General features: G+C 37.8%; 1 protein-coding gene and 1 long non-coding RNA gene across 28 annotated transcripts in view; both read right to left on the bottom strand.

Moving 5' to 3' along the window:
• LOC134211865 (protein Wnt-2) overlaps window positions 1-25,061 on the bottom strand; it is an 82,199-nt gene that overhangs the window by 45,741 nt on the left and 11,397 nt on the right. For 16 of the 27 annotated variants that reach the window (XM_062689211.1, XM_062689203.1, XM_062689192.1 and 13 more), the window contains one exon: window positions 14,674-15,327. In XM_062689211.1, coding sequence (XP_062545195.1) covers window positions 14,674-14,726 — 53 coding nt within the window. In that variant the 5' untranslated portion in view covers window positions 14,727-15,327. The remainder of the gene's footprint in view (window positions 1-14,673; window positions 15,328-25,061) is intronic. The other 11 variants (XM_062689213.1, XM_062689200.1, XM_062689191.1 and 8 more) reach the window with 4 other exon arrangements.
• Window positions 11,642-12,411, bottom strand: LOC134216002 (uncharacterized). Its single transcript, XR_009980424.1, has 3 exons — window positions 12,367-12,411; window positions 11,982-12,309; window positions 11,642-11,875 (listed from the first exon to the last, which is right to left on the bottom strand). It is a non-coding gene; the product is annotated as an uncharacterized LOC134216002 (long non-coding RNA).

Below are 25,061 nucleotides of genomic sequence, written 5' to 3'. Positions count from 1 at the left end.
CAACACTGAATAACGCAAAATGATACAATCATGAAAACAATAAGCGAACTATAAAATTTAAACTATTTTGCGCTTAATATCATGCTTTAAACAAAAAAAACAACTTATTTGCCTAATTAATCAGAATGCAACTTACAGATGGCACTATTTATACATTTGCTCGTTTTGCATCATTTTTACCTTTATAGAATTGTATACGTTGCATTTGCATATTGGTGACTCATATAAGATCCTAACAAACATTGAAAGGGAATAGAGCGCTTATTCAACCAGAAATAGTCTTCTTCAGCTAAAAAACAAACTAGCTAATTCAGCCTAAATTGTTTATTGGGATGTGACATGGATGGCATAGCTTGTCATCCGCTTGATGTTGTCCGTATGTTTTGCCTTCAAAGCACTCTGAAGCTATGTGACGATTATGTTTTAGTTTTTTGTACACACTTTGCTTGTTTGCCAAAGTTTCTTTCAATTTGTTAAGAGAAGTAGTTTCTTAGATCAGATCTCGCCGATTTGATTTGATTGTTAATGGAGGGCCCTCCTTAGCCGTGCAGTAAGACGCGCGGCTACAAAGCAATACCATGCTGAGGGTGGCTGGGTTAGATTTCCGGTGCCGGTCTAGGCAATTTTTGGATTGGAAATTGTCTTGACTTCCCTGGGCATAAAAGTATCATCGTGTTAGCCTCATGATATACGAATGCCAAAATGGTAACCTGGCTTAGAAACCTTGCAATTAATAACTGTGGAAGTGCTTAATGATCACTAAGCTGCGAGGCGGCTCTGTTCCAGTGTGGGGATGTAATGCCAATAATAAGAAGAAGTTAATGGATTAACCAAGTTTGTGATTGGCGATAGACTTAAAAACACAATGTTCAAGAGTTTTTTATTACAATAGTTTGAATTACCTTTTATTATCGAAGACTTCTCCCCTTTGAAACATAAATTACACTTTCGCGAATTGGAAACACTTATAGCGCTATGAAAAGTCGGTCAACTGTGATAAGAAGATGGATATAATACAAAACTATGAAAAAGAAGAATCGTTTTTCGCATGCGCTGTCTCTGGGAGCGATAGAGTCCAATAAGGAGAGATTGATTGGTGTAGCTGTAGATAAATCACAATTCTGCGTGGTGGGACGCCCGCATTCAAGTGTTTCTTCCTCTGCGTTGGTGGGACGCTCGCAAGAAGAACGGTGTTATTGTGGATCGGAATGATCACAATTCTGCGTGGTGTGACGCCCGCATTCAAGTGTTTCTTCCTCTGCGTTGGTGAGAAGCCCGCAAGAAGATTAGTGTTATTGTGGATCGGAGTGATCACAGATCATCCAAGAGTCTCTTGCTCAGCGATGGTCGATGGCCTACAAGTAGTTTGGTGTTGTGGATCCGAAAGGTCACAGGTACACAAGAGGTTTGATTTAACTGAGAATAGATATTCGGCCATGATTTGGAGCTGTATATCGGCTTTTTTTAGTTGCGGTATCTAGTTTTTGTTGCTGGTTGTTTGAAAACAGTGAATGCACAGTGGATTGGACGTGTGTTTGAAAAAAGTAGAAGTAGTGGTAGTGATTTAAAGTACAAGTGGAATATTACTTCACGAGTTGCAAGTACAATTGCGAGTCGAGACGCCCACTGCACGGGAATTCCTTGAGAGTGGTTTCCCATATTTGTGTGTACCATAATTTAAGTATGTTCTTCCATTATAAAATGAGATGCTCACAATACAATGGTGGTGTGCCAGGAATCATTGTTTGCTGCAAGATGCTTTTGTATCATGATGAGAGAGTAACCGAATGATACATATTATGTCGTAGGCGTTATTTTTTTTTTTCATGCAGAAGAAAAGCATGATAGAATTTTATCTTTGAGAAGAGGGGCGATGTGTGGCATTGGACAGGCCTATTATCATGAACAGGCCTAGCATGCATGTGTCAAATGACACATCCTGTCAGTCACCGTGATTATACACATTCGCAGTCAGTCGATCCCATCTTCCTCGCGAGTGCAGCAGTGCAAACATGATGGGTGATTAATATGCGCGATGTAGAATTGCACAATACATCACCTTAGTTCGTCGAGCTGAGTCGATATAACCCTATGGGTCTCCAGGGCTTCTATCAAAAGTTCGTTTTTCTAGTGATCATATAGCCTTTCGGTACAATTTTGTTGTACGAGAAAGGCAAAATGGTGTTCCTCAGCTGTTTTCAACCTGATATATATGTATCCCTGATGAAATCTTTACTCTTTTCAGGGGGTACCTACTAAAATTACTTATGACTAAAATGGATAATAACGGATGGTTTATTATTACAACAAAAGAAAGCAGTTTATCAAGCTTTACACAATTGTGTATAAAACTGATGCAGGTATAAACCAAAAAAACCTAGACCCTTTGCCAAATAAACGAGAACTAAGTATTTTATTATAGCTTTTTTTAGTGGCGGATGCTGTTACGATCATATAGCGATTATATTGCGATACAGTTGCTTTCTAGCCCTGTTACGTTTATGAGAAAATAATGCTTTTTTGCAATTCCTGATCATAATACCTGGTTTACAGTTGTCATTTGAGTGATAAAACGGCCTACTTTTCCATACCAACAGAATGGGTGCTTTAATGACCATTATGCAACTCAAATGGGTTGCATAATATTCATTATAGCACTCATTTGGGTGCTATAATGAAAAACCTACATTGGGACAGTAGTTACTTGACTACATTTAGCTGAATTAGTTTGGGTGAGTGTTTAAATAGTGTACTCTAAGCGTCTCGTAATAAATGAAATGGTTTGTTGGACATAACATCACAATTTTCCAAAGGCAATTGCATTCATCAATTGAAATTTGGCACGATAAGATGGAATCTTATTGTTCTCTGCCGCAGCATAATTTATTGGCATGAGTGATCTTGTGGAGTAAATTCGATTGTACAATTTTGGTATAGATTTATCATATCAAAGCCCATTTTTCGTCATTGCAAAAAATAGCGTGTGCAACTCGTTGCAAAACTCGATTTTTTCAGCACTCGTAGTATTTATCCAACTCGGCAAGCCTCGTTGGATAAACGCACAACTCGTGCTGAAAAAATCATCTTTTTGCAACTAGTTGCACAAACTACTATTTTGCATCATTTCTCCTTATTAATACAGAGCGTATTTTAAACTATCTGCCGAAAAATTCAAAAGTCTTCAAAAGTCCCATCGAAGGGAAAGTGGTTACCTTCAATACATTTTCCAAATCAATATCTTCCACATAACGTACATATTCACATATGAGTTTTCATAACATTGTAAATTAGCGTCCAAGTCGGGTGGTTTAATCCCCGGAAATAGGCAATTACCTTTGATTGAACTCAAAAGTCTTTTTGAAATCCTTGCATTCTCTTCGTCAATCCAACCAGGGCAGTTGATTCAAAAGTATAATGCTACGTTCAGACAAGGCAAGTGAATTGAGCAAGTCGCTTGAATCAAACGCGAACTGAACGTGTAAACACCTTAATTCAATTCACTTGAACGAAAAGAAAGTTGAACATGTTCAACTTTTGGCAAGTCAATTGAATTCAACTGAGTTGTTCAATTCACTTGCCCGTCAAAAGGTAGCATAAGATTTGCTAATGTCGTTCCTGTTCGAAGCCTGAGCCTGGCAGCCGAAGTACCGGTACTACAAGTGTCAAACCGAAGTTGGGGTTGAAACGAAACATGCCCTACAACATGATGCATTATTTATGGCCAACTGCAGCTTGTTGAAGCAGATTTTGGCAAAATAATTTAAATGACTACAGCGCCACTACACAGTAAAAAAAAATTGTAATATCGCATCAGATTTGATGCACATCATCGCCGTCGTAAACCGCGTGTATTATTACATCTGTTTGGAGTAACAAAAAATGACGTAATTGGTATTTTGAAGCCAAAATGAAACGATGTAGGACGTAATATATTCGACGTAATGGGAAAAACGACGTAATAACCAGCCAGCAGAAACCTCGCATTCGGCGGCTGGATTAGGGGTGTTCGGGAATTTTCTTTCAAGATTTTAAAATCCTTTTTAAAAAAAAGTTAAACTTTATTTTATTTTTCATAATTTTGCTCGTCAATATAACAAAATATATATTTGAATTTGTATCAATATAACAAAGTACTCTATAAAATATTGCCTTTCCGGTATATTTTCGGTTTTGGTTTTTCAAAACAAATATTCTCATAGATTTTCAGTTTTCATGATTAAAGAATAGTATTTTAAGATTTTTGGATTTTTAGTAGACCTGTGCGCCGATAGAAATATTGTCGGCAGCGGCGTGATAGAATATTTCCAGCCGGCGGTGGTGGGATGGTGTGGATTTATGTTACACATTAAACATTTTTTTGTCAATATTTAATTTATTTCACTTAAGAATTCTTTCGGAAACTTCTTGTGAAATTTCTCCACAAATTTCTCTAGAAACACCTTAAGAAACTTCTTCTCAAATTTCTTCGAAAACTCGTTTAGAAATTCCCCAAAACTTACTTCAAGGATTCCTCCGGCAATTTCTCCTGCAGTTCCTTCCAAAATTCCTTCACGAGTTCTTTCGAAAATTCATTCAGAAGTTCATCCGTTAATTCCCCCAGGACTTCTTTTCGAAATTCTTCCAGGGAATGTCTGCAGGAGTTCTCATGGGAAATCCGCCCAGAGTTCATCAGAAATTCCTTCAAGAGATCCATCAAGTATTCCTCCAGCAGTTCTTTGAAAACTTATTCAAGAATTTCTCCGGAAGTGCTTTCAGGAGTTCCCGAAATTTCTCCAGAAGATCTTCCGGAAACTTCTCAGTGAGTCTTTAAGGATTTTCATCCATTAGTATCTTCGGAAATTCATGCAGAGTTCCTACGTTCCTGTATGCCAAGCAATTCTTCCCTAAATTAATCCAGGAGTTCCACTGGAAATTACACAAAACTGCTTCGAATATACCCCCGCGAATTCCTCCAGGAGCAGTCTCGGAATCCCTCCAGGAGTTGCTTCGTAAATTTCTTTGAGAATATCTTCAGCAATTCCTTCACTCTGGAAAGTCTACCAGAAATTCCTCCTGAAACTCCTCCAGGAGCTCCTCTGAAAAGTTCTCCAGTAGTTTTTTTTCGGACATTCTTCCAAGGCATCTCAAGGAAAGACCCTTAGGAATTACTTCAAAAATTTCTCCCGGAAATCCTCCAGGCGTTCCTGTGGATAATACTCCAAAACTGTTCAAAAATACCTCCACCAATTTCGCCCACATAACTATCTAAAAAATTCCTTCAGAAGTTTCTACAGAAATTCCTCCAAGAAATCCTAGAGAAATTTCTCCAATAGTTCTTTCAGAAATTCCTCCAGGAGTTCCACCAGGAAGTTCTCCGGAAGTTTCTCTAAGAATTACTCCAGAAATTCCGGCGGAAGCTCCTCCAGAAATTCCTGCGGAAATTCCTCCAGAAATTTCTGCGAAAGCTCCTCCATGTATTTCTGCGGGTCCTCCAGGAATACCTGTGGAAATTCACTCAGGAATTTTTCAGGAAGTGCCTATAGGAAATCCTCCGTATGTTCCTCCAAGAGTTCCTGCGGAAGATTCTTCAGAAATTCCAGCAGAAGATCCTTCAGGAATTCCTGTAGGATTTGCTGCAGAAGTTCCTCCAAGAATTCCGCCGGAAGTCCTCCAGAAAATGTCGCCGATGCTTCCTCCAAAAATTCCTCCGGAAGTTTCTACAGCAATTACTGCGGAAGTTTTTTCAGTAATTCCTGCAGAAATCCCTCCAGGAATTCCTGCGGAAGTTTTTCCAAGAGTTCCTGCGGAAGTTCCTCCAGCAAATCCTGTGGCAGTTCCTCCAGGAAATCTTCTTCCAGAAATTCCTGCGGGAGTTCCTCTAATAATTCCTTCCGAAGTTGCCCCAGGAATTCCTGCGGAAGATACTTCAGGAATTGATCCGGAAGTTTCTCCAGGTTTTTTTAGGAAATTCCTATAGGAATTCTTCCATATGTTCCTCCATGAATCCCTCCGGAAGTTCCTTCAAGAATCCCTCCGGTAGTTTCTCCAGATTTTTTTCCGGGAGTTCCTCTGAAAGATCCTCAAAGCAATCGTGTGAAAATTCCTCAATGAATTCCTGCGGAACCTCTTCCAGCAATTCCAGAAGAAGTTCCTCCAGGAATTCCTGCAGAAGTTCCTCCATGAATTCCTGCGGAAGTTCCATCAGGAATTGCTCTGGAATATCCTCCAGGAATTCCTTCGGTTGATCCTCCAAGCATTCCTCAGGCAGTTCCTCCATAAATTCCAGCGGAAGTTCCTCCCGCAATTCCTGCTAAAGTTCTTCCAGGAGTTCCTCCAGCAATTTCTGCGGAAGTTTATACAGGAATTCCTGCGGAAATTCCTCCAGGAATCGCTGCAGAAGTTCCTCCAGGAATCGCTGCAGAAGTTCCTTCAGGAATTCCTCCGGAAGTTCCTCCAGAAGTTTTTGCAGAAGTTCCTCCAAGAATTCCTTAGGCAAATATTCTAGGAATTCCTGTGTAAGTTCCTCCAGGAATTGCTCTAGAAGTTTCTCCAGGATTTGCTTTCCAAGTTCCTTTAGGAATTACTCCGAAAGTTCCTTCAGAATTTGCTCCAGGAGTTCCTTCAGAAATTGCTCCAGGAGTTTTTTTTTTTTTTTTTTTTTTTTTTTTTCTTAACATAATTTCATTTTTGCAATTCACGAATTCCCAATTACTATGCATATACAAATACAACAGACCTCCGACAGTCAGAAGTGACTGATATTGAGGCCTTTCATTGACGGATTTTTTGCATTCAAAGCCAACGGCGGTTTTTATACTATGTGCTCAAAAATATACACTTTAAGAGCATTTTTAAATCTAAAGAGTGGTGTGACGTTGGAAATATTTGTAGGTAAGTTGTTGTAGTATGAAATCGCGCTGTACATACATCCTAAACGTAGATAGTTGGTTCTTGGCGCCAATATGCGTAGATTATCAATCGAACGCGTTTGATAGTTGTGGTAGTCACGGCTACGTTGCAAATTCAAATTGTTTTTAATTAGATTATTTTTTACTTTATAAACAAACAATATTGCTTCATATAACTTAATTTGTTTGTAGTTCATCATGTTATTATTGATGTAAAGATCAATTGTTCTTGTATCGGGATTGTTGTATTGCTCCCAAAAAATTACTCGCATAAATTTGTTTAGAGTTACAATTATTCTGTTAATAACATAAGTAGGAGCATTTTGCCAGATGATACTCATGTACGTTATCTGCGAGTGAACATGTGCGAAATACAATGATTTTCTTTCTTTTGATGGTAACATGTAGCTAGTTCTACGCAGCATTCCAAGAAATTTAACTATTTTAGAATTAATGCTTTCAACGTGGCTATTCCATTTCAAATTTTGCTGCAATATTAATCCTAAATAATTGTGAACAAGAATTCTTTCTACTTCATTAGTTCCTAGGAACAGATTGTAATTTATAGTACTAAAACGATCCGTGCTTGAAAAGATCATGTACTTTGATTTTGCAGCGTTCGTAGTAAGCCCGTTATTGTAAAACCAAATCTTCAAAAGATTCAGGTCATGCTGCATATCATCAAATAATCGATCTAAACTCTCTGCATTATAGACAAGAACAGAATCATCTGCGTACATTTTAAGCGAACCTTTTAATGGAACACGAAACATATCGTTAATATAGATAATAAACAAAAGCGGACCTAATATGGAGCCTTGAGGTACTCCATGACATATTCTGTTTTCCGAACTAGTAACGCCTTCTAACTGAACTATTTGTGTTCTGTTTTTCATGTATGATTCGATCAGGTTATATGCATTTCCTCTTATTCCGTATCTGTTCAGTTTTAACAACAGCATATCATGCGGGACACAATCAAAAGCCTTCGATACATCAATGAAAATTGCTGAACAAATTTTTCTTCTATCTATGTTCGTTTGGATCTCATTAACTAAGCTGACTACCGCACTTGTGGTGTTAGAACGAGGCTGAAAACCGAATTGATTGCTATTGATCACATTATTATGAGTGAAGAAATCAAGCAGTCTCTTATGAATCAGTTTTTCAAACGGCTTAGACATATTAGAGAGTATAGAAATAGGTCTATAGTTTTCAACACTAGATTTGCATCCTTTTTTGTGAATTGGTGTTACTCGTGCCCTTTTCAATTGGTCTGGGAACGCTCCTTCTACTATTGAGCGGTTGATAAAGGTAGTTAGCATCGGAAGAATAACATCAATATTTTGTTTCAAAAATTTTGTGGGAATCATATCTATGCCAGCGGTACTTGATGTTTTGATTTCTTGTACATAATTCCCTATTTCGTTGTTCGAGGCTGGCAGCATCATAATCGATCTGGATGAACTACTGGATAAAGTACAAACTCGTGGTCGGTTATTATATTCACATAATAGCGCATTTTGTAGTTGACATGGTATGTTTATAAAATATTCATTAAATACATTGCATATTTTAGTCGTATCTGTTACAGTGGTGTCTCCGATTATGATTTTCGTAAGTGAACTTTTGACATTTGTTTTTTTATTAAATACTATTTCGTTCATAATGTTCCATACTTTTCTAATATTTTCACGATTATTTTCTATTAATATTCTATAGTATTGTTTTTGTTTATATCTTGTTACCTTGGTAACATAATTTTTCTGTCTACAATAGTTTGCTTTAATTTGAGCATTATTGGGCCACTCTAAAGTTCTTCGATAAAGCTGTTCTCTTATGCGAATTTGCTCGAGAACATAATCATCTACCCGTGGCACTTTACGCGAGTGTTTTTGTTTAAGTCTAATCTTTTGCGAACTATTTATGATTACATCTGAAGTTAGAACACATAGTTCACTTAAATTTGTTACTTGTGAAATTTTCTGACCGAGGTCAAAAGAAGCTTGTTCAAGATTGAATTTTGTCGCTTCGATGACTGGGTTCACTTTTAAGAAGTCAGAAAAGCATTTCAGACTGATCAACATTGCTCTGTGATCAGTGAAACTAACATCGTGTAGGCCTATTGTATACTCATAGTTAACTATATTTGTTAATCCGTGGTCGATAATTGATCCTGACGATCCACTTCTATAAGTGAAACTAGACGCATTTATTTCGTTGAGAAATGCAAACCCATTCGATGTAACCATTTCCTGATAATGAGTTGATTGTGGGCTCAAAAGATTGATGTTATAGTCTCCAACACACACTAATCTATTATGAGTCTCCAACAGCTTGTCGAAGAAAGCAATACTAGCGACCAAATCAGCATGAGGTGGCCTATACACAACCGCAATTTTCAAATTTGGATTCTTCAGTTGAGTAACGATAAGACTTCCCTCAAGAAACTCCTCTTTCACTATGGTTTCAAATCCAATCGAACGATGAATGAAAATACAAGCTCCTCCTCCACTTCTCGTTGACCTCGGGCAGCATACTGCGACATAGTCATCTAAGTGACATAGATACAAATCATCCGGTCGTAGACGAATCTCAGTAACACATATTATGTGAACTGTCGATTGGAAGTTGGATATGTATAGCTTAAGTTCATCAATTTTGTTTCTGATGGAGTTAATATTAATTGAAATAATATTCAGGTTGGCATTTGTGAAAATTTCATTATACGCTTTGTACCTAATAACAATATTATCATTAAGACCAACAGAACGGAGAAAGTCCCTTTGGTCGGTGGTATCCATTGCACTTATAAAATTCAAAACAGGTCAGCAACAACAGCAACAACAGCAGCGAGCAGCAGAGTCTAAGATCTTCTAGGACTCCGTAGCTTGTTGACATCCTCCATGACATCAATAATGTGTACGTTAGCAGCATCATCTCTTTTGCAGTAAACAACTCCCCTGTTGCACCATACATATGTGTATCCATGTGTAGATCTCAGAGATTTAGCCTCTCGAAAGATCATCCTAGTTTCTCTTGTTAGGTTCTCGTTAATGAAGACTTGAGAGTGCTGGATTCGAGTTTTAGGTGATGATCGGCTAGTTCCAGCTTCCGTTGTAGCAGCGCTATCAAGACCAATCTCATCGAGGTAGAGAGATTTACCCTTCCGTGCTCGGAGAATATCGTTGCGGACCTTAGTATTGTTAAATTCGACATGTATCATACCGTTTTGAACACGTCTGGTTTTCTCAATATCCGGAGAGTAAAGCTGTACCCCTACAGCAGCCGCGATTTTGGTAACGATGAGTGTTTCACTGAGAGCAAGAGATTTGGGCACACCGTTGATAATCAGTTCATTCTTTAATGCAGCTTGCTCAGCAATTCGTAATCTTTTCTGCACGTCACACACGGAAGATCTCAGATTCGTGAGTTGACCATCATGTACGCTCATCTTGGTCGAGATAGTAGTACAGTCTGTTTTCATTTTTTCAAAGCTTGTTCGAATATCTTCGTATTGCTTGGCAATAAATTCTTGTGAGGATCTCACTTCCTGGACAGTTTTCTGCATTTCTGTTTGAGCAGCAGTAAGTTCACTTAGAGACGCGCCAAACTTTGCCATCAGACGATCATTCTTCTTGAGACATTCCATATTAGCTTCACACTTCTCATCAACTTTATTTACGGATACTTGCAAATTTTTCACCGATAATAGCAACTCATCCATCTTTTTACTGTTAATGTGCGATGTCTCACACTGTGTTGAACAGTAGAAGCAATTGTTTTTTTGTACCTTATTGTACCGTGATTCGGATAGGCCCGCACACTTCATATGCAGACAATTGCTGCAGAACAAGCACTTGACATATTTTTCATCTGTCTTTATGTCACTGTTACACACAACGCACTCATCCATGGCAGTCCTTTTGTTTCGAATGCTCATAACAAGTCAACGGTATCACGACACACTAAATGTGCGAAATATTCGCGGTTTTAACAGTGTTTTTTGGGTATTGTCTACACTATTGCAATCGTCACATAAAACTACATTGGACGAAATGCAACATGTTATTTTTTCTAGCGGTTTTATTGCAGAGTTTATTCGTTTTAGAGAGCGATATAAAAACGCGGCGTTACTCTTGAATGCTCAACTGGCGTGCGAATTCCAATGAATTCCAATGAATTCCAAGAATTGCTCTGGAAATTTCTTCAGTAATTCCTCCGGTAGATCCTCCAAGAGTTTCTCAGGAAGTTCCTCCAGATTTTAAGATTAAGATTTTAAGATTTTAAGATTTTAAGATTTTAAGATTTTAAGATTTTAAGATTTTAAGATTTTAAGATTTTAAGATTTTAAGATTTTAAGATTTTAAGATTTTAAGATTTTAAGATTTTAAGATTTTAAGATTTTAAGATTTTAAGATTTTAAGATTTTAAGATTTTAAGATTTTAAGATTTTAAGATTTTAAGATTTTAAGATTTTAAGATTTTAAGATTTTAAGATTTTAAGATTTTAAGATTTTAAGATTTTAAGATTTTAAGATTTTAAGATTTTAAGATTTTAAGATTTTAAGATTTTAAGATTTTAAGATTTTAAGATTTTAAGATTTTAAGATTTTAAGATTTTAAGATTTTAAGATTTTAAGATTTTAAGATTTTAAGATTTTAAGATTTTAAGATTTTAAGATTTTAAGATTTTAAGATTTTAAGATTTTAAGATTTTAAGATTTTAAGATTTTAATGTCTTATTTTTGAACTTTAAAATTCCAATTTTTGTTTTTTTTTTTATTACATACGTCTTGTTTTTCCTTGATGACACGACTATAGGATGCTGATCAGGCCGTGACTGCATTCTTCGACTACTCGCATGTTACCATTGCTTAGCAACTACTTCCGTTAATCCCATTCCGCCAGATTGCTCTTGTACCGGACTCCATCAAATAGTAGGTCGAAGCATGATTCTGACAATTTTGTTTTGTAGCAAAAATTGCCTGCAACAAATAATAAATAATTCATTCACCTTCAGTAGGGACACGGCAGGTATTTTCGTCTCGAAAACCAATAAAAGAGATGCTTTTTTGTAAAACTCATACGTACCAAATCGTAAGCTCAGGAGAAACGTTCTGCTATAGTGGGGTTCTAGCAAATGTACGTTGCTTTCGTTGGTTTTAGCCCCTACGACGATGGACGGAAATACCTGCCGTGTCCCTACTGGTCGGGGTTTTCATTTCAGTCGATCAAAAATAAAAACTTACCAGCGCGGTTTCATTTATCCTGCTTCCTGCTCCTGGTTGATCTTTTACGGTACTTCATCAGGCATACTCATCCAGAATCCAACCTTGGTAGTTTGGATCTGCAGGAAAGTCTGAAGTCTTATTGGAAAGAGATCGGACACTGGACCGGTTACTCGTGTACGATGATGAAACTGAAAAACATCCCACAATTATTTATCAGGCGATCGAAAAAACTATCAGAAACTTACCTGTACAATTTCACTTACAGTGCCAATTCCACATAGGTATCAACGAAGCACTTTGCGGCTCCATATCCGTCTTTCTGTAAAAAGATGTGATTCTTTGCGCCGGCTGGGTACAAATAAAACTGCATACTAAACTTACCTACAAGAGATTTCGTCACGGAAACACTTTTTTATATTTCAACCACTTCCTAATGACTTACTTTTGGTTTTGAAAAGCAATTAAACTAATATTATTTGAATAATCATCGTTTTTCGATGCGAGCAGAATGGGATGAAAATTAGACTGACTGCCGGCAGAAGTGCTTGCTTTGTTGACATTTTACAGCGTGCTTTGTGAAGCGATATCACTGATGTTCGTAGTAATATTACGCTGGTTTCGCGTTAATAATCAATTTGGCAGGTAATTTAGCGTTGGATCGACGTAACTGAAAAAATAATTTTCTCGATTGAATGCTGCGTCGAGGAATGCAATAAAGCGTCAATATTGAACAATATTACATAAAAAATGTTATTCCGTGCGTTTTTCATGTAGGGGAACTGTTCCGTTTTCAATCTCACTGTACATATATTCATCTCATCGCGAAACAAAGAAATACGGCACCAATTTCGTCGCTTCTTTTTGCTAACATGCATGCTCACTGCTGAAAAAATCACAAAAATAATAAACAAATCAAATACCTTTTCATTGCTTTGTTTTTCGTAGGACCAATATCGGAGCTATGAGATGAAGTCCAGGAGCAGTAACCCTACGTTCCACGAAAATACGTTGCGGCATATTAATATTTTTTTTGCTGTGTAGCGTTCTAGTAGTTATGCTTTTACTACCAGGGCTGACAAAAGCCATCGTAGCAGGCCGAAACGCCACAGTAGTGTAGTCAGTCATCCTCCATCATGTGGTATAGATAATGAAGTAAATTTTTATTCAATGATATCGTTACTTAATTAACTACGTGACTATGCTACGTGAGCTTGTGTAGCTCATGACACACTGTCTCATCAATGTATACACCCACGGTGTCTCTATTACAATATTTCCATTAATTTAATAATTTAATTTTTCTACAATAATTTCTCTACAATATTTCTTTTATTTTTTTTATTTTTTGATATTACACTTAATACATAGTATTACATCCAACACTGGGACAGAGCCGCCTCGCAGCTTAGTGTTCATTAAGCACTTCCACAGTTATTAACTGCGAGGTTTCTAAGCCAAGTTACCATTTCTGCATCCGTATATCGTGAGGCTAACACTATGATACTTTTATGCCCAGGGAAGTCGAGACAATCTCCAATCCGCAAAATTGCCTAGACCAGCACCAGGAATCGAACCCAGCCACCCTCAGCATGGTCTTGCTTTGTAGCCGCGCGTCTTACCGCACGGCTAAGGAGGGCCCCTTTCCGTTGGACGTTAGGGAGCCGAATATTTTTCATTTATCGCCTTATTCCGGCGAGAGCCTAAATTTCCAGCAAAAAATACAGTGGATACTTCATACAGTGCATTTATGTGAAGGGGTACTACGGGAGAAAAAGGTTGAGAACCGTTGATGTAACTGAAGGAATAATGAAGACTAGAGATGTGCGTCGTTGTTGAAATCGACAACGGTAGCGTCAATTGATTAAGAGGCGAAGTCGTTTTCGGCGCCACGACGAAAGCAAATTCTGCCGATGGCGAAGGTGCGTATCGACGTTTGTTTCATGGGAAATTTATCCAAATTTCCGAAAGATTCTTTTGAGCTTCCGGGACAAATTTCCCTCACAATTCTCAGAAAATGTTCCTGAATTTCCGCGTGAAATTCATCTAACTGCGGTCTGAAAACTCTTCGAACATTCCTGCGAAAATCTGGAAATATTCTGCTGAATTTCCGAGAAATTCTTCTCATTGTTCAGATTAGGAAATTATGTTAACTTTCCGTGATTTTTTTCCCTAACTTTAGCGAAAGTTTTCAAAAAATTCCTCTGCATCAAAAATAGAGGTACATGAATACGGAAGAACAAATGTAATCCATCCCAAACTCCACTCTCGCCGGCTTTCCACTTTTAATAAAAGATAAAGGATAGTGCTGTAGGTATTACGGAAGGCAGTATATTAAAAGATCACAAAATTCATAAATAGCACTATAATAATCGGCATCAAAACATTGTCTAGCACTTTTTCAAGAGTTGATTTTTTGGAGGATCAAATACGCATCTTAGGTTTAGTACCTAATTAGATAGGCAAAAAATATCAATAGCGGATTCTTTGAACGGAATAAATCCAACGCAAACCTTAAAACTGTATAAATTATGGAGCTAAACGTCGTCACTTACCTGATTTCGACAAACATGAGTATCATACATATGATCAGCCGAACGTTTTTCATTTTAATCCACTACACGAGCGATCATTGTCCCGTTGAAATAAGATCCAGATCATGGTAATCGGTTGACAGCCTGCAGTTGCTTATAATGACTTTCATCAATCATCCTTGGGCGTTGCTGGAAAATCCCTGAGTAAAACTCATGCGGTGTCGTTGCTACCGTGATCGGCGATGCACGAATCAAGTGAATAGCAAGTACCCTGTGTGATCAACCGCTCTTCCTCGATCTGCATTGGATCCAACTGGACCACATACACACACACATAAAGACAGTCAGATGAAAGATGACAGTTGTCGGATTATGCAAATTTATGTAATCTCTTAGCAGCTCAGCGTACTCACTCACTTCCAACGACCACACTCAATCAGCGAACAATTATAATCTCATAAAATAACACCAATGTTATGTACCGGGCCCATTAACACTAGCCATCCGACACCGCGCGCGGGGATCAATTTGTACGTTGCTGCAATTATCGATGTCTTGATCATCATTCCCCGTGTCAAAAGACGTGATCAATTTGGATTATTTATATTTTTCACACTTGGTTTGTCTTCCACTCACTTGTAGTTTGTATCTAGTTATCAGTAACAGAGAACCTTCCTATGTAATAACAGCGGGGGTTAGCTTACAGATGACTGACCATCTAAGATTGATCAATTAGAATGTTATAATTTGCTATATTTGAGAAGTTGATGATGTTTAGATATAACACTGTCGACACAGCATTCGCTACTGATTAGCAATTCTCATCGCTTTCGCTTGCTTTTCAAACTAACTTTTCAAACAAACAAATGAACAAAAGTGACTGAAATTCGAATCCCCCCGCGGCATTTGAACGTCCAGCCCAGCATCATTCATCGGAAAATGGTAATACAAGAATGAATGACTTCATTTAGCAAATTTCAACACACGGTAAAATACTTTGACAGCTCACTTCAATCATTTGTGTTGCATTCGTTGCAGTTATTTATTGCTATGTCTGAGATGATTAATATCGAAAGATAAATCCGTACGGTAAACACCACTGGCATGTATTTGACGCAGTTTCAGTAGCTCGATATGAAAACAGTTGCTAGTTGATGCAGCAAATGGGAAATAATCAAATTAATGTTTGTACTGTGGAAGTAGTTTGAAAAACTTATAAAAGGATTTATAATCAAAGATTTGTACATCTAATCGGTTCTTTTGCCATTAACGAATAGTTCCTTTTAACTAGCAGCATCTCAAACTTTTCAAATAATATAAAAGTTTTACAATACAATAAATTGTTAACAGGCGTTACAAAAAGACATAATCACAGTTTTAGACTAGAGTCGGTTAAGTATTCAATAACACTCAGCATGAGGAAAGGTTAGTGCAATTTGAAAAACAGAACTAAGAGAGTTATAATTAGACATATGCGGTATTTCAAAAAAAAAATCAGATGGTTCGAAACGAAATTCCGCGGAATTTGAGCATGGCGGAATCTGATTTCTTGACTTCGTTTCGTAAAATTACAAATATTTCACAAGAAAAAACTAGCTTTTAACGAAATTTAACTGAATTCCGCGTAAATTTCGAAACAAATTTAAACTTCAACCATACTGTCTCGAACGGTCGTGTATTATCAAAAATTTTGACTGCGCCGCTGTACAAAACAATAAAGCTGTTTTCAAAACTGTGTTATACAAATTTTTCATTTAACGCTTACTACATAATCCCATTCTGAGTCAACAAATACGTATTTAGTTTACTTCTATAAAATATCTTTGTGTTTTGTTAGAAATGTCTAACCGAAAACGAAAAATATATTTTACTATTTTATGCTATTTTTTTCAAGTGCGACTCAATATTTAAGACGTCCGGCTCAGAGTGTAAATGTTATCAGGTATGATTTAGATCAGTATAAATTTGTCAAAAAGGCAAAGCCGTGGCGGGAATTCCTAAGGCCCCTGTAAAGTCTTTTTAGAGCGCCTCTTTTTTGCTAAGGGCCTATTTCTTCACCTCTGCTTAGGCCTCAAGCCAGGTTTAAACGCAAAGAGTTAAGAAGGCCGTAACATTTTACGTTCACACAACAAATTAAACTTACTTAGAATAAAAAAATCAGAGGTTTGAAATACTCCACACGAATCATCGAAATATACATACAACCCCCAAGAATTAAATTTAAATTTTGTGATATTCTTCGAGTATTTGCACAATATAAGTGCGGAATCGATCATGTTGCTGCTGGTCATGAGACAGCAGAGTAGTTCTCGCTGAGACCGGGCCACTATTTGCACGAGGTTCTTAAAAATGCCTAAATTTATATTCTTTCGTAAGCTTTCGGCGAGTATATTAAGGATCCGAGTTAAATTCTTCAGAAAGATGAACCCCTCGTTAGTTATACACGAAATCATTTTAATTGACCCCTCGATTTTGGTCAATTCTTGACTGACCAAAACTGTCATCACTCCAACATTTCTCAACCGATCATAGAAATCGTTGGAAAGAGGAAGAGTGTATCCTTAATTTGCAATAATAAAAATATAAGCAGACATATTGAATTTGGCCACCATCTTGGATTTCTTTTTGAAAACTATTTTCCGCCAGGTTTGCAACCACCGATTTTGAATATTAATACATCGATGGAAAGCTTAGCTTATATTGTGCATTGTGTCCGAAAATCTCAGATGTATGTTTTTTTTCTATCAAAAGTTATGTACGATTTACCGGCAACGATTGTTGCATGCTTCATATGCACAAACACATACATTTCCAAGGACAAACAGACAACAGCTCAGTTCGTCGAGGTGATTGGTGATTGGTGATTGAATATCTTCCAGGCAAACTGCTGCCGCAAAAACTTTGCAATCACATTTCTGAAATACAATCTGAAATATAAATCTTTGTGCATTTTAGAAAGGTGCAGAGGATGCATCTTGCGAGCAATGTATGCTATTTACTTTTCTCTATATTTTTATTTCTCTATTTTCTCTGCTATTTACTATTTCTCTCTCTCTGTTCAGGCGTATCCGCCTGCCAGATGTAGATATATAAATGAGTATCCCACTCGATTTAAAAAAATCTATGCATTCATTTTCTGGTTTTAAGTTTGCTCAATACTGATAAGACAAATATGAAGTATACTTCAGCATATTCACATAATTCTTAAGTGAAATAAGGTTTTCAACAGAATTTGAATCTGAACATACAAAAAAAATTCTATATTTTTTAAATACTTACTGATATAAAACTGAACTGACATAAAATTAATCATATTTGGGAGCACACAATGGTATATAAACGGGAATGTGGCAATTTATAACAGACTGCTTCTTCTGTTACTATAACTCTATTGATCGCAAAGCAGTTATTTGACTTTGAAAAAATGAAATCAAAATGGCGTATAGCGATAGCACAGACATCTTCAGGCTACTATCTTGAACTGCACGTTCAGTGATGCTCTTTGTGAAGTTTAACGATCCAAAGATTGACAATCTGGATTAATATCGATTAATAATTAAGAACACGAGACATAATCCAATTAGCGTGGTGGAGCCAAATCGATTTTTTGATCCACCCTAGTATCTATTGTGCATGCGTTATTATTACAATTATTATACATGCAGCTGCAGGCAAATACCGTAACGCCGTATCTGATTACATGGTGTATCTATTAGCTGATTAAATTTTTCATTGTACCGTCTTTCGAGATGACATTGGGCCTAGGGGGTAAGATGGGGCCAAAAACCGAAAAATGTTTCCACTCCTAATACCTCAGAAACTGTTACGAATTTTGATGAAAACTTCAAACGGTTCGAAATTACATTCAAATTCACGTCTAGGAAATCACAAAACAAATTCCAAGAACTAACTGTGCTCGTACCATAATGCTTGGAATTTGAATGGAAAACTATTGATTGAGTGAACCTGTATTAAAATAGTGCTAGTAATGCGCCACAAATCTATAACATAACTGTTGTTTCATCGAATTTTATGGATATTTTATATAGCGGTTCTGGTTTTTCGTAGCAACGAGCAATGCACACTAAAAAGGGGTGAGATTGGGCCAAGCCCAATAATATGCGCCCTTACATAGTGGGTAAAAGCCGTAATGTAGGCAATTATGTTTGATGAGTATCAAATTAAGCCGAAACCAAACGATTAAATCAAGGCATCGTCACCGCTGAACTTTATTTTTTCTTGGCCTAATGTCACCCCCTGTGAAGGGTGAGAATGGGCCAATTTTTAACAACATATAACTTTGAAGAATTTCCCTCATTTTTTATTTTTTTCCCACACAGTAGTAAATTTATTATTCAAGCTTGTACCAAACTAATTAAAACTTGATTCCAGTGTTAACTACTAGAGCTTTGAAACATTTACTTGGAGCATCCCACATTTTGGCCCAATGACACCCCCATTGACGGTACTGATTTTCTCCATTAAACGCAGGCGAAAAGGTAACCCACATAGGCAAATTGTGTCTTAGTTCTAATAATTAGTAATCGATTTCAATATATATCGTAGTTTTCTGGAGCTAATTGCCTAACTACCCAGACACGATACCACAAATAGCACAGACATCTTCAGACTACTATCTTGAACTGCACGTTCAGTGACGCTCTTTGTGAAGTTTAATGATCATGACCAAAGATTGACAATCTGGATTAATATCGATTAATAATTATGAACACGAAGACATAATCCAATTAGCGTGGTGGAGCCAAATCGATTTTTTGATCCACCCTAGTATCTATTGTGCATGCGTTATTATTACAATTATTATACATGCAGCTGCAGGCAAATACCGTAACGCCGTATCTGATTACGGAGAAAGTAACCCCTGCAATCGGTCCACGTGTCTGACTTTTAATCGCTGACCTGTTAGACATCATTCGTGATAAGGATCTTATCGCAAGCATTGCCCTGCCACATGCATCATTGACATGAATCGTAAAATGGTGCGTATCGTCAATTATCACGCCCAGGTGCTTTGATGGCCTCACGGAATTAACTGTACTAGTTCTAACATTGGCCTAGGCTTGCTGCTACTGCGAGTTTCAGAATGTCAATATGAGTATTCCGAAAATCCCAACAAAACCATCTGATATCTTTGAACCGAGCGAAATGACTTTAGCTAGGTTTAAAACACTCATTATGCTCCAACATAAAAAAAAAATAAAAAAAAAATAAATAAACATAATCTTCACATGCATCCTGTTGGGAGGTTTTAATAGGTGACATGAACTTTTTGGAGGCCGTTAGGGGAAGTGGGGGTAGCACGCCCATAGGGGTTAAAACGCGCCACCCCTGAATAAGGTTAAATATCCCCATTTTGATTATTTTCAATAGTCTATACGATAAAGCAATGAAAAATATTGCCATTGGATACATATATTTCATGATTTTTCTCTAGTTATACATGAAAAACTCGAAAAAACGATTTTTGCGTGTTTTGATGCAATTCTAGCTCGGTGGAATTTAGTCTTTCTGTCGCTGTTATACATTGATAAATTAATAATTGAGCCATGAGCCATGCTGCTTACTCGTGTTCTTTATGTTCCACACGAAATCGTCGTCAAAAATGGTTTTAAAACGATTTTATGGGCCTTCAAACTTCTGAGGTCGGTGTGGGGCATTACGCCCATGCTCATTTCGTATGACCGAATCAGCTGAAACATTCGGTTTATTGCCTTAATGTAGGGAATTAAAATGAAAATCAGTACGATAAGCACATGCGCGTTTTAACCCATCCACTGGCGCATCTCACCCCGCATGGTTTCAAAATCATTTTTTTTCGGGTGCTTTTTAAAAATCAAATTTCTGTGCAATAAAATGGACAATTAGATATCTGTTATCGGTAGTCAGTCGCAGATATGCTGTTCTTCAGTATGCGCTGATGAAAACTGGCTGAAATGGTGGTTTTCATTGATAAAAATGGCATTTTCCTTAACGTGGGCGTCCTACCCCCAGTTCCCCTACTGTATAAGTCTTTCTGCCTAAACTTCAGAACATTTTGCGAATTCTAGAGTATCACGTTAAATATTTCCGTAATCATCTGATATCCTTGCTGAACAGTATGATCTAAGCTTAGTGTAAAAAAAAGGAAGCCGAGGAATATTTCATAACCCGAGATTATGAAAATCGGTTGGCACATTACTGAGAACAAGCACCTTGAACGAGGAGAGTGTCGTGGCTTCTTCTCGCCTCTCATGGCCCTCAAGACTTCAGCTTGGCTCTGTCCCGTAAGCTTCGCCTCGCTTCTATCTCTTGGTTTACCGTGTCCCCTGGACGATGCACCTTTAGATCTACGTGCAACGCAACCGCCTTTCTTCTGGATTTTTCCACAGAGGGGCTTCACCTTCTTGGAGTTTACTAGTCCTTACAGGTTTCCATCTACGACTTTCATTATTGCTTTGCCACTGCGTCTAAATTACAGAGCATTAGCATAGCCTACTTGAAGTCCCGGCTCTAATTCGAGCGGTAATCGAGGAAGGACACAATCACAATTCGCAATTTCAGTCATCATATGCTTATCATCTCTGACTTGCTCTCTCTCTTTCTCTTTGCGGATCATCGCAGCTCTTCAGAGTAGCCCCATCAATTTGTCCGACGACGGGAGCGTCCTCCAACTTGCCAGTTGGCAAGTCTTTCTCCGTTTTTTTATAATTCGGTGTAGCTACGAGCTGGTCGGAACTCCACCACGCCAACTCCACCACATGACCCCTTCCCTCCACTCCTCCGGTAGCTTTTCAGTTTCTCAGATTCTGACAATCTGCTTTATTATTACAACCTGCTTTATTGGTCTTTAGCTGTTGGATGGCATCCTTAACTTTCTTTAAGTGTTCCTTGTAGTGCTGCTTCCACCTTTCGATCACCACACGTTCGTCCGTCAAGATGCTTCCATCCTTAACCTTGCACATCTAGGATCGCGACACGAAGCCTTTGCGGGATGTGTTGAGCTTCTGATAGAACTTGCGTGTTTCTTGAGAGCGGCACAGCTTCTCTCCACGCACTCCGCTTCTTCTAGGCGGCGTTTCTTCTCCTGAAACATGTGGGTCTTCTGTCTTCGCTCCCGTCTATAGCGTTCCACGTTCTGCCGGGTCCCTTGCACGACCGCCCGCGCTGCGTCCTTCATCTCCAGAATCTGTCTACACTCTTCGTCGAACCAATCGTTCCGTCGACTTCGTTCCACATACTCGACGTTGTTCTCAGCTGCGTCGTTAACGGCTGCTTTAACTGTCTTTCAGCAGTCATCAAAAGGGCCCCCGGCAACACTGCCTTGAGATGCTGCGCGTATGCAGTGGCAACATCAGGTTGCTTCAGTCGCTCTACCCTAGCAGCACAATCCAGCGGCGGCCGTCGGTACCGAATATTGTTGATGACGGATAGTTTTAGGCGCAGTTTAGCCATCACCAGATAGTGCTCAAAGTCAATGATCGCGCCACGATATGTCCTGACGTCGAAAATGTCGGAGAAGTGCCGTCTAACAATAAGAAAGTGGTCGATTTGTGATTCTGTCTGCAGTGGTGATCCCCCGGGGTACCGATACGGAAGGCTGTGTTGGAAGTAGGTGCTGCGAATGACCATATTCTGGGAGGCAGCGAAATCATTTAGTCGTAGGCCGTTTTCGTTCATCAGCCGGTGGGCGCTGAACTTGAAATACTCGGTCTAACCTCATACTCTTAGCCAACCTGAGCGTTCAAATCTCCTATGATGATTTTGACGTCGTGGTTTGGGCAGCTGTCGTACTTGCGTTCCAGCTCCGCGTAGAATGCGTCATCATCAGTGCTTCCGGAGTGTGGACCATGGACGTTGATTATGCCAAAGTTGAAGAACCGGCCCAATCTCTCATTGGTTGGCCACCACCCGATCACGCGCCTTTGCATATCATCCATCACTGTGAAAGCTGTTCTCAGCTCGTGTGTGCTGCCGCAGCTCTGGTGATGGTATGATTACCTCTAAACGTTGCACCATTGATCCCTTCCAACAAACCTCCTGCAGTGCTACGATTCCGAATCTACAGTCCTTGAGCACCTTTTTTTATTGTGTTTTTTTTTTAAATTTTTACATTAAGTTCAACACAGAGCACCTAAACGACTATGCCTGTGCTCCCGATGAAGTTGAGAGATTTGCAGTTCCCAGGACCCTTCATCACTGTTGCTATCCAAAAATATTCTGGAAAGTAGAAACATTGCATGATATAAGAAATAGAATTTTAAATGCCTCTAAAGCATTAAGAAAATTTTCAGTCAAGTAAAGTTCGGTCTTTGGGATAAGAAACTCAACAATTTTAAAAATTAGCTGTCTATTAAAAAAATATACAATTCAGATGACATACCTATTTTATGAACTCTTAAAATTCTAATCTGTTAAAAATCAAATACTTCAAATACTATACCATTTACTGTGAAATTCTCATGAATCAACTTTTTCTCTCGGCCGTCTACTCCTCCGGTGGTCTTCCTATATAATGTTTGGCATCATTGCGATCCTTAAGCTATTACATTTACATACACTATGAGAGAAACGCAAAAAAGTAATTTAAACTAAAATGTTTGAATTAAGCATACCTAATTATTCGGGTTTGTGAAAAAAAAAACTTGACCTAATGAAAAACTACAGTTGCACAGAGAGGAGCATCTAATAGCCTCTGATAATTAATGCTGAGTTAACATAAATTAGCGATAACTACCGGCTTGTTATCTTCGCAGTGGGTGCCGAAATCTTTAATTCATATTCGATCACTTCATATTAATTTTATCCCCTGGGCATTGCGTCACTATGAAGGCATAAAAACTCGCCTCAGTTTTTTCATCTGCATTTATATTAGTAGCAAAATGTGCGAATTTAAGGAAATACAGAATGAATAAATACCAGATGAATCTCAAATACACGATAGAAACGGAGTATACAAAAGTGAGTTCACTTCGAACAACTTGGAGAATGCGTGCAGGAAGCCAGTTTGGCAAAAATGTAGCCCAATTTTTACGTTTTCAACCCCATGGTAGAATCGTATTCGAATATTTTCTAAGACCTTACCGTGTTTAGCTAAAAAGCTTGAACCTTTAAGCTTTTTTCGGTTAGAATGGAGAACTAACAATGAATGCAAATTAATAGGAATTCTTATGTGTTTTTCTTATTTTTGTTTTATATATCGTGCATTATAAGCAGTGCAAAAAGAACAATCACCGTCATAGACGTAACTAGAGTCCCGGTCTAGGGGGAGGCATAGCCCTAGCTGGTGAGGGATAATATTCAAAGGCAATATAGAGCAGTGCACATATGAACTGCCAAGAATGTTTGTTCTTTGCTGCCCATTTCTCTTGTTGTTAATGTCAATATGCGAAAAAATAAACTGATTCTTAGTAATGATGTGATATATTCAATACGTGTCATTTCCAATTTTCTAACGATTTGTATAATCATATATGCTATGCTATGCTAATTGAATGATATTCCGATTTTTTAGACCACTTTGCGACATTCAGCTCCATATAAATAAAAAAAAAAACATATTTCAAAGAAAACAAACTTTACATGGTGAAACGGTGAGTTGAAAAGTCCCGGAAAACCCTCACTTAATAAAGGTAAAAACGAAGATGATTTGTTGATATTGTGGGGTCCAAAAAAAATTTAATGCAATCTCAATCATTGTAACAGTTTAACTATCGTAATTTTTCCATACTAAAGAATTGTCGCTCCGCAAAGCGTCACTAATTTTTGAGATTCTGTGATTTTTTTGTCAATTTGTAGTTCTGGAAATATTTTAAGGATTTTTGGAAAATTCATTGAGATCTAGAAGGTGTTACTGAAAATTGAAATATTGAATGAAGGACGCACGAGCTCACTTCGGTTTTAACAGGAACTACAATATTCTGTGAGAAAATTCTTGTAAGTTTTCGTCAGAGTTTTAAATTTCTTCAATTACGCATAGTTAGTGGGAATCCGAATGGACCGAGTGGAATTTTTATTTCTAATTATAGTGATTTTTTATTATTTTATAAGTTTATTACTATTCATTCCACTGCACTAGTCTGTAAAAACAACTATTCTTCAACTATCTAAGACGACTTTAGTACTTTCCAGTTTCCATTTAATTCCACTACATTTTTTTTTATCTTTACAGATACCTTTTTCGACCTCAACTATGAGCCCGTCTTAAGTATCTCGTACTTGACTCGATTTCCGTTGAGGTCGAAATACGTATGTGTAAAGATAACAAAACGCAGTGGAAATAAATGGAAAGTACTAAACTCGCCTTAGACATTTGAAGACATTCCCCTCAAAGAGCTTAAATATTTTTTCTGAACTATTCTTCCTTATTCCACAATTTTATATCGGTTCAGATCTACGTTCTGCATATCTCT

This window comes from Armigeres subalbatus, chromosome 2 (assembly GCF_024139115.2).
Source record: "Armigeres subalbatus isolate Guangzhou_Male chromosome 2, GZ_Asu_2, whole genome shotgun sequence".
Lineage (NCBI taxonomy): Eukaryota > Metazoa > Arthropoda > Insecta > Diptera > Culicidae > Armigeres > Armigeres subalbatus.
This window is presented reverse-complemented; position numbering and strand designations above follow the sequence as displayed.